Source organism: Sinocyclocheilus anshuiensis, unplaced genomic scaffold (assembly GCF_001515605.1).
Source record: "Sinocyclocheilus anshuiensis isolate Anshui unplaced genomic scaffold, SAMN03320099.WGS_v1.1 scaffold430, whole genome shotgun sequence".
In the NCBI taxonomy this organism is placed as follows: domain Eukaryota; kingdom Metazoa; phylum Chordata; class Actinopteri; order Cypriniformes; family Cyprinidae; genus Sinocyclocheilus; species Sinocyclocheilus anshuiensis.
This window is the reverse complement of record NW_015547641.1, coordinates 13,369-23,204: the sequence shown is the minus strand read 5'-3', so window position 1 is coordinate 23,204 and position 9,836 is coordinate 13,369. Positions and strand designations below refer to the sequence as shown.

General features: G+C 37.8%; 1 protein-coding gene and 1 long non-coding RNA gene across 2 annotated transcripts in view; both read left to right on the top strand.

Moving 5' to 3' along the window:
* The window catches only part of LOC107701860 (zinc finger protein 271-like), a 14,531-nt gene extending 7,949 nt beyond the window's left edge, over nucleotides 1-6,582 (top strand). Inside the window, exons 3-4 of the mRNA XM_016504000.1 lie at nucleotides 5,135-5,170; nucleotides 6,569-6,582. Of these exons, the coding sequence (XP_016359486.1) occupies nucleotides 5,135-5,170; nucleotides 6,569-6,582 (50 nt within the window). The remainder of the gene's footprint in view (nucleotides 1-5,134; nucleotides 5,171-6,568) is intronic.
* A 482-nt stretch (nucleotides 6,583-7,064) lies between these two features.
* On the top strand, nucleotides 7,065-7,870 carry LOC107701877 (uncharacterized). The gene is made up of 3 exons (XR_001635697.1): nucleotides 7,065-7,167; nucleotides 7,400-7,489; nucleotides 7,791-7,870. It is a non-coding gene; the product is annotated as an uncharacterized LOC107701877 (long non-coding RNA).
* The last annotated feature ends 1,966 nt before the right edge of the window (nucleotides 7,871-9,836 follow it).

Sequence of the window (9,836 nt, the reverse complement as noted above, 5' to 3'; positions counted from 1 at the left end):
TTATAAAGACGTGGTGCGACGCGACGCTGCGCTTCTCGTCCGGGGTGCGACCGCCTGAAACGAATTTTTGAAAAACTTAATTTTTTTCACCTCCGTGCCCAAACGTCTTTGTTTGGGCTTCCGAAAACGGATGATATCAAGAAACAGTGGTTGCAATTTATTTTTTAACTCTGTTCCTGAGCATTATAATCCCAATTTGCTATTGTGTGCTGCGCATTTTACTGAGGACAGCTTCCACAACATGAGGGAGTACAGTGCCGGATTCGCCAAAAAGCTTTTGTTGAAAGACGGCGCAAGGGGTGTGTACTGAGTACTGAGACATCGTCTAAGCTTTTCACCAGTCACAATGCACTGGGACAGCTAGCCAATCACAACACATTTCGTTTTTCGGAAGACGGACCTTCATCAAAGCCGGAACTAATCGAGCCGTTTGTGCCAGGCTGGGGAGAAAGGTATTTTAATCATGTAAATTATGTGAAAAAATTATGCGTTTTTCGAACCACCAAGCATGAGAGCATGTTCTAGTACACCCCCAAAACAAAATCAAGACTTTGTAAAAGAGCATAATAGGACCCCTTTAAAGGAATTCCTTAGCGTATTGCTGTTACTGTGGCAGCCAACAACAGCACAGTTTAACCCTCCACACACATTTTTATATTTAGTTATATTGAAAAAGTTTCAATTCAGTCGATGTTTTTTACCCTGTTTTAACATGGATTTCTATGGAGATCAGATGTAGCTGTTGGACAAGATGGCGGATAGCAGCGGCGGCACATAATATATCCACATTCTGATTGGTCAGACCCCCTGTCTATCATGCTCCCTGTGAATGGTAAATTGTGTAGTTGATCAAACAAACCAACATATTTAAAGGGTTAGTTCACCCAAAAATGAAAATTAGACTGTGTTTTACTTACCCTCGAAGCATCTTAGGTGTATATGACTTTCGTCTTTCAGACGAATCCAGTCGGAGTTATATAAAAAATTGTCCTGGCTATTCCAAGCTCTATCATTGCAGTCAGCGGGTGTTGCAGTTGAACAGTCCACAAGTCGTCAAATAAAGCGAGTGCATTCATAATAAAACATGCTTCCCACGGCTCCGGGGGGTGAATAAAAGCCTCCTGTAGTGAATGCATGTGATTTTTTAAAGAAAAATATCTATATTTCAAACGTAATAAACACTTTTCTCTCATTTCCAGCAGTGCTTGAAGTGGGCCGGTACGCAGGCACTTCTATATTTTAGCCTTTAAAGTACCTGCACTTTTTTGTGCGTGCCGGCACTTCTGACATGTTGCCGGTACCCAGAGTAAAAGCGTCAGAGTCTGGGTTATATATGATCCCATATATGATTTGAAATGACACTATATAAATCACACTACCCAGGCGGGATAACCTCTCATCTCGACCAATCACGTGAATGAATGCAAGCGGAGTGTGTGGGGTGCGAGAGCATGTCAGGGGAAGCACGCAGAGCAGTAGAATAATAATTAATTATTGATTACTAATTTGAATCAGTACTTTATAACAAAAATAATATCTTAAAAATGAAAAGCAGCAGGCTTTTGCAATCACATAATTTTAAACCGGTAAACTCCTGTACAGTCCAAGGAGCCAGTAAATTAATTCAAACGGTAAGTTCAAAACAGCGCTAATGCAGAGAAAACATGGCCGATTTCATCAGCGATTGCAGAGAGAATAGTGACTTACCTCCAGATATCAGTAAAATTATTCCTTTCAGCGTGTATTTGCCTTAAAAGCAAGAGTGTGAACGCTGATTATCCAGTGGTCAGAGATTTAGCGATTCTGAATGGATCCATATAGTAGTAAGGGCAGGCGATTTAGTGGTCTTTGGCGTCTCCCTGTGGTCATGTCTGGAATCGCAGCTTGAATGAATGAATGAATGATGCATTTTTATAGCGCTTTGTGTATTGTTGTACACCCAAAGTGCTTTACAATCATGTGGGGAGTCTCTCCTCAACCACCACTAGTGTGCAGCATCCACTTGGATTAAACCGGTAAACTCCTGTACAGTCCAAGGAGCCAGTAAATTAATTCAAACGGTAAGTTCAAAACAGCGCTAATGCAGAGAAAACATGGCCGATTTCATCAGCGATTGCAGAGAGAATAGTGACTTACCTCCAGATATCAGTAAAATTATTCCTTTCAGCGTGTATTTGCCTTAAAAGCAAGAGTGTGAACGCTGATTATCCAGTGGTCAGAGATTTAGCGATTCTGAATGGATCCATATAGTAGTAAGGGCAGGCGATTTAGTGGTCTTTGGCGTCTCCCTGTGGTCATGTTTGGAATCGCAGCTTGAATGAATGAATGAATGATGCATTTTTATAGCGCTTTGTGTATTGTTGTACACCCAAAGTGCTTTACAATCATGTGGGGAGTCTCTCCTCACTAGTCACTAGTGTGCAGCATCCACTTGGATGATGCGACGGCAGCCACAGGACAACGGCACCAGAGCACACACCACACACCAGCTACAGGTGGAGAGGAGAGAGAGATAGAGCCAATTCAGTGAATGGGGATTATTAGGAGGCCATGAAAGACAAAGGCCAGGGGGGCAATTTGGCCAGGACACCAGGGTTACACCCCTACTCTTTACGAGAAGTGCCATGGGATTTTTAATGACCACAGAGTCTGGACTTCAGTTTAACGTCTCATCTGAAAGACAGTGCTTTTTCTTCTCTCTCCGCATTCATCACACAACGACTGTCAGGGATCTGGAAGGAGGACCCATAAGCAGATTGAGTGATGAGGGTTTATTGACAAAACAGACTGATACAAGAGGGTAGTGAGGTGCACAGGTGATACAACATCAGGAACACAGTAAACAAAGAGGCAGCTAGGGAAGACCACTGGAACAGTTTCGGACAGCAACTGGCAGATTACAATAGCAGCAGAAGGAGCGGCACGACCAGGCAGATAGAGAGGGCCAAGCAAGGCACCATAGAGCTGAGCTCAGATACTTGTTGAACGCCGACTCTGAAGCGGACCAAGTAATAGGCAGGGTGAACCAGTGGCAGGACTCACAGGCACAGGTCAGGACGGGAACTCGAACACAAAGAAACAAGACAGGACAAAGATCAACAGGAACACAATTACTTCAAAACAGGCAGGGGGATAAATAACACAAAGAACTGATTTAAAAAAAAGTAACAAAATAAGAAATAATTACCAATCTAACCAACACAACTAACAAAGAATATCAAACAAAAATGCAAAACAGAAGATCAGGACTAGAAGAACTGGATAAATAATAAAAAAGTGACAAAAGGCAAAACAAGGAGCAAGACAAGAACAAGGAACTACAAAGGACTAGACAAGACAAGGACACAAGACCAACCAGGCAGGGAGACAAGAACACACACTCAGCCACAGACAGAAACAAAAACAGTGATAGAAGGGGTGAAAATGACCACAAACTGGCAAAAACAAGAGGGCAGGGGGAACTATAAATAGGGAGGAAAGCACAAGAGGAACAGGTGAGAGCAATTACACTAACAAGGACTCAACAAGGGCTAACAAGAGGGTATGGTAAAGAGGAAACCAGGAGGAGGGGCTAGAAAAGCACATGGCTGAGAAAAACAATCAACGAGGCCATGTGCTGACACAAGACAACATAGACACAAGAAACAAACACAAGACAAACAGAGTGTTAGGGCAAAACCCTGACAACGCCGACGTACTACGTCATCCACCGGAACGGCTTCTGCGTATGACAGATACGGGAAGTGAGAATAAAGTGTTTATTACGTTTGAAATATGGATATTTTTGTTACAAAAACACATGGATTTGCTACAGGAGGCATTTATTCACCCCCCGGAGTCATCTGTGGCACGTTTTATTATGGATGCGCACACTTTATTTGACGACTTGTGGACTGTTTAACTGCAACACTGCAATGATAGAGCTTGGAATAGCCAGGACAATTTTTAATATAACTCAGACTGGATTCGTCTGAAAGAAGAAAGTCATATACACCTAGGATGCCTGGAGGGTGAGTAAAACACAAGCTAATTTTCATTTGTGGGTGAACTAACCCTTTAATAGTTCTCCCTATAGAAACATGGGTATTGTCGCTATAATATTTTTAAAAGAATAATTTAAAGATTTTTTAACACAATTGTCTACTTTCCACTGCTGGGCTCAAACTTTGCATTTTGCAAACAAACAATTCTGCCGGTGTGACCACCACGTTACCCAACTCATAAGAGCGGCCATTTCTGTTGCATATGAGAAACATCAAACGGCAAATAAAACAAAAGCGTAACAGAACCGCGCTGCTCGTTTGTGCTGCGCAGCACGGACCGTTTAGCAGCTCGGACCAATAATTGAGCGTAACGCAAGCAAACTGGTCCAAGCTCAGAACAGGTTTATTCAGGAACCAATGTTGATCTCGCGACACGGTTACTGCACAGCGCTGCGAGATCCAGTGAGAAGAGTTTGAACTCACTGCAGAATAAATAAGGTTGCTGCGAGATCTAGTGAGAAGTGTTCAAATTCAGCACAGAGTTCTGCTATGAACAGATCAAACAGTGCTGACGCAGAAACCCAGAAGCAGTAATGCTAACTATAACCATGGTGTTGTGGCAGAAATTGTCCAATGTTATTACATCATTAATTTCAGGGTTTGTCCAACCTTTTGAGAGAGAGATTTAAGCACTTTTTAACAACTTAACTATTTCACATTAAAAAAAAAATCTTAATGGGACAAAACACAATGTATATCAAAATTGCAACGCTTATGCAAAATAAATACAAAATACATAAAATTACCACTATAACCAGTAGATGGCAGCGGAGGAGCACTTTTTCGCTTATTAGTCATTCATTTCTGTTTTGCTTTATATATTAAAAATTCTAAAGTTGTATTCTAATAATGGTACATTTAGTAAGAGTAGAATATATACATTTTTCTATATGAAAATTTCATAATCGGGACATTGCCTAAGAATTGTCGGAAGGGGAAAAATCGGCCCCAAATCAGCCCGATTATCTTGTGGTGTGTACCCAGCATTACACTGGAGCCCTGCACTGTTACATCAGGGTTCACTTTTATTTTCACATTTCTCAGCTTTTTACAAGATACTGAAAATGAACTATTTTTTACTTTTATTTCAGAGTTGATTGAAGAAAACGATGAGAATAAAGAATCAAGTGAAGTTGAGGAGAAAAATCATGTCAAAACTGGAGAAAAACTTTAGAGTTGCTCTCAAACCAAACGAGAAGGAGAATAAGAAGGATTTAAAGAAAAGAAGAGCCAATAAATCTTTCACCTGCACTCAGTGTGGAAAGAGTTTGACAAGCAAAACAAGTCTTGAGCATCATATGAGAGTTCATGCTGGAGAGAAACTGTTCACTTGTGATCAGTGCGGGAAGAGTTTCACACAATCATCACACCTTAAGAAACACATAAACATCCACACTGGAAAGAAGCTGCACACATGTGATCAATGCGGCAAAACGTTTTTGTGTGCTTCAGACCTGAAGACACACCTGAGAGTTCATACAAAGGAGAAGCCAAATTCATGTCATTTGTGTGGAAAGAGTTTTTTACATTTACAAAGTTTAAAGGAATAGTTCACCCAAAAATGACAAATTTGTCATAATTTACTCACCCTCATGTTGTTCCAAACCTGTATGAGTTTCGTTGTTATGTTGAACACAAAAGAAGATATTTTGAAGAAATTTAAAAAACCAAACAGTTGTTGGTCCCCATTGACTTCCATAGTAGAAAAATAAATACTATGGAAGTCAATAGGAACCACCAACTGTTTGATTACCAGCATTCTTCAAAATATCTTCTTTTATGTTCAAAATAAGATAGCGACTCATACAGGTTTGGAACAACATGAGGGTAAGTAAATGATGACAACATTTTCATTTTTGGGTGAACGATCCCTTTAAAAGGACATAAGACAATACATACTGGTGTGAAAGAGTACATGTGCGTTGAGTGTGAAAAGACTTTTACTTCAGCGAGCATTTTAAAACTGCATGAGAGGATTCACTCTGGAGTAAAACCTTACAAGTGTTCACACTGACAAGAGATTCAGTCGGTCAGCAAATCTGAAAACACACGAGAGGATCCACACTGGAGAGAAACCGTATCACTGCACTGCATGTGGGAAGTGTTTCAGTCATTCATCTTCTCTACTCAGTCATACAAAAAACTATCATAGTAAGTAGATCATATTCAAATCAGCACTTTCAGGTCTGACACGCGTCCTCTACAAATGTAACACAATAATGCATCAAGCAATAAAATATAATCTGGATAAATCTGTTCTAACCAGACATTGCAAGTGACATGACAAAGAAACATTATCTAAAGTTTTCAAAGTGAATAAAGTTCATCTTCATCTTCAAAAACAGCAGATTCAACTGAGATTCAGATCAACTCAAAGATTGAGTTCCTCCCCAAAGAACAATATCAAAAATAGTTTTTTTTTCTTGTATATAATTTTGCTTTATGATATAAATTATATCATTGTGCTTTCTTATGCGTTTTATATTATGTTCAGTTGTCTTATAATGCATATGTGTCAGCTGTAGTGATGGCGAAGTGAAGTGTTCTGAACCAGTGAAGCTTTCATCACAATTGTATCGGAAAAAGGTTAATTATTCGAAGAGTTTTAAAACGGTTTATTCTGCGGCCATCTAGTGGTCATAAAAATAAATAACACCTTCCAAAGTGTTATGTTCCATTACAGCCACACTGTAACTGATTTTTATCATTTGAACAGTATTATACTGTAATATGTAGAGATACTGTAAAATGTGTTTACAGTATTTTACTGTAAACCGCAAAGGATTATGGGAAAATATACGGTCACTACTGTATTTCCTCACTACTGTAAATCAATTTACAGTAGTGAACTTGCCCGCGAAAAACTGACCAATGGCAAGGGAGATTTATTTTTTGTCTGTTTGATGGAAGTGGCTGTAAAAGGACAAAAGAGAAGTGCACCGTTAACTCGACGAAAGGTTAGTATATTATTTCTGTTTTATGCAAAACTGCGATATTTTAAGATGTTTTCACTTGTTAACAGCAAACTAACATTATTCATCGTGTCATTTTTCATGTCGGGAGTTGGAGCCTTTTTTTCTGACTGACGGCCGGAATGCCGCCAAAAGGCTGATAACATCGACTGGTGAGTAAGTTAAGGTCTGCTATATTAGTCGAAATAAACCTTAGTTAAACCGAGAAACACGTTTGTACGTTCTGCTGCCCTTTAATGCAAGTTAGCTCCTCTGGTGAGTCGTTATTTAACCTTAACAGCGAATTAACGTGAAATACTGAGGTAAAGTGCGTTAGGCAAACCACTGTCTCAGTGGAGATATTAAACAGTATTTTCTAGTACTTCTTTTGTTTGTTATTTTCAGATTTGTAGTCTGGATGTAGTCTGCAATGTCGGAGGTGTATTTTGGATCCTCCTCTTTTGAATGCCATAGTATCGATGATAACATCAACTGGTAAGTTAATAATGTAATTTAGCCGAAGTTAACTAACTTAGTTGAACAAAGAGAAGCATAGTAAGTTATCTTCTCTACTCTGCCTCTTTATCGCAAGTAACTCTGCCTCTTTATTTGCTAATTCTCTTCAAATGCTATTTAAGTCAGAAAGTGTGTACCAATGTCGTATGTAACTTTAGAGACGGTCCCTAAATTCAGTGACAGACGTAACGGTAACATAAAACAGCGCTAACAACCTACTGAGGAAAACTGAGTGAAGAAACACCACTGTTAAGAACATCTTTTGTATTTTATTTTAAAGTTTGTGGTCATGTCATCTGCATCGGAGGCGTATTGGAGTCTTGTGATTGCCTCGTAGCGGTGCTAACAGCAGGTGAGCTTCCATCAGCTTAACTAACATTAATGTTACTAAATTAGCCAAATTAGCCTCTAGCTGCTGTTCTCCACTAACTCACAGAACAGGCTGACTTTGAGAGGAACATGCTAGCACATGTTGAATAAACATGAGCACTGCACGTTTCAAAATCGAAACCCGGTGCGGGTGTTTTTATATCACTGTATTTCTGAAGGAAACTCATTTTCATTTCTTCTTGCTTGTAATGTCTGATAATACAGCATTTGTGAGTGGTGCACAATCAGCTTGTAACACTCCAAAGAGAAAGGAAAACTTGAAATCGCATCATATGACCCCTTTAAGTAAAAATCATGGTTTACAGTGCAGTACCACAATTTGATTGTTTTTTACAGGTAAAATTTGTTTTAAACTAAATGAAAATAAACTACAGTAATAATACTGTAAATAAAATACAGTAAAGACGTATTGTTTACTGGCATCCAGCTGCCAGTAAGTTACTGTAAAATTTACAGCAACCTATTTACAGTGCAGTGGTTTCACATCTGGTTCTACTACAGATTACAGTCTAAGGACTGAGGCAAAGTTCATTTTTGTGCTCAATATATAAATTATGATTAAAAAAAAACAATGCTAACACATTATAATGCAATATAATGTAAAGGAAACGGCGCTGAGATTTACTTAGTTTGAACCCGATACTGAAGCAGTCACGTGGTTTTCAGGCGAATGAAGCTTCGCACGTCATAGATCACATGCTTTTCTCAAAACGGATCAAGCTCCGATACAGTAGGCTTGTTTGAGATGCGCCTCGCCTCACCTGAAATGTAGGCGAGATTTCAGCGGATTAACTTGCACGGATTAATTGTTCACATCAAGACTAGCAATGTGCGCTAGTAAAGTAAATAAAGTCAATTTTGATTTCATGCGGACTTTAAAATAGGATTTTTTTCCAATCAAAATTTTTGATGCATTGCAATTTCATAATTCTTGTTACCAATTCCAATATCACAAAATAATAATAAAAAAATACTAGCCTACGTAAAAGCAAACCCAGGTGAAAAAGACGTAGTATTGAATGTATTAAAAATATACTTGAAATTCAAGTAGTATGTTTATAATACATTTGTATTCCCAACATGCTTATTTCAAGTGCAATAAACATATATTGAATTGCATTTTAATATATTTCTAAAAAGTATACTAGAAGTACTGTTGTATTAAATATATGCTTAGTTATACTTCTAAAAAATATGCTAAACAGAAGCATACTTTTAATGTATTTATAAAAAGTATACTAGAAATACTTTGGCAATAAATATATGCTTAGTTACACTTTTAAGGAATATGCTAAACACAAGCACACTATAGTATAGTATATTTCTAAAAAGTATAGTAGAAATACTATGTTAATAAATATATATTTAGTTACACTTTTAAGGGATATACTAAACACAAGCATACTTTGTGACTTTTTAGTGTATTTACAGAAAACATACTTACGTTACCCTTACTTAAAGTATATTTTATGTCTACTTTGTGTAAAAACATAACAAAACGATTACACGTTTAGTGGGTTTTTAATGTACTTTATATTGCAGTAGACCTACACATGGTTATATTTTAAATATTTATGTATTTATAATTTTAATATTTGGAAAAGTACAATATTTTGAAAAACATTTTTAACATTTACAATGTACAAACGTTTGTCAACTATTATTAAGCATTGCGATATTTAAAATATGTTGTTTAATATGTTGTTCAGTTTTACTTAAAACGTTATGCTACTTTGGTTGATTAGGCTGTTGTTCATTACATGATACATTAATTGTAATAAGCTAGGTGTTTATAAATTTGTTCAAGCTGGACGCCTTTATTTTCTAATATATATTTCTAAAATTCCCACAAGGATTTCAACATCATATACGAAAAAAAAAAAAACAAAAAAAAAAACTTGGGCGTACTTGTGTTTAAATTCAAACACACCGACTA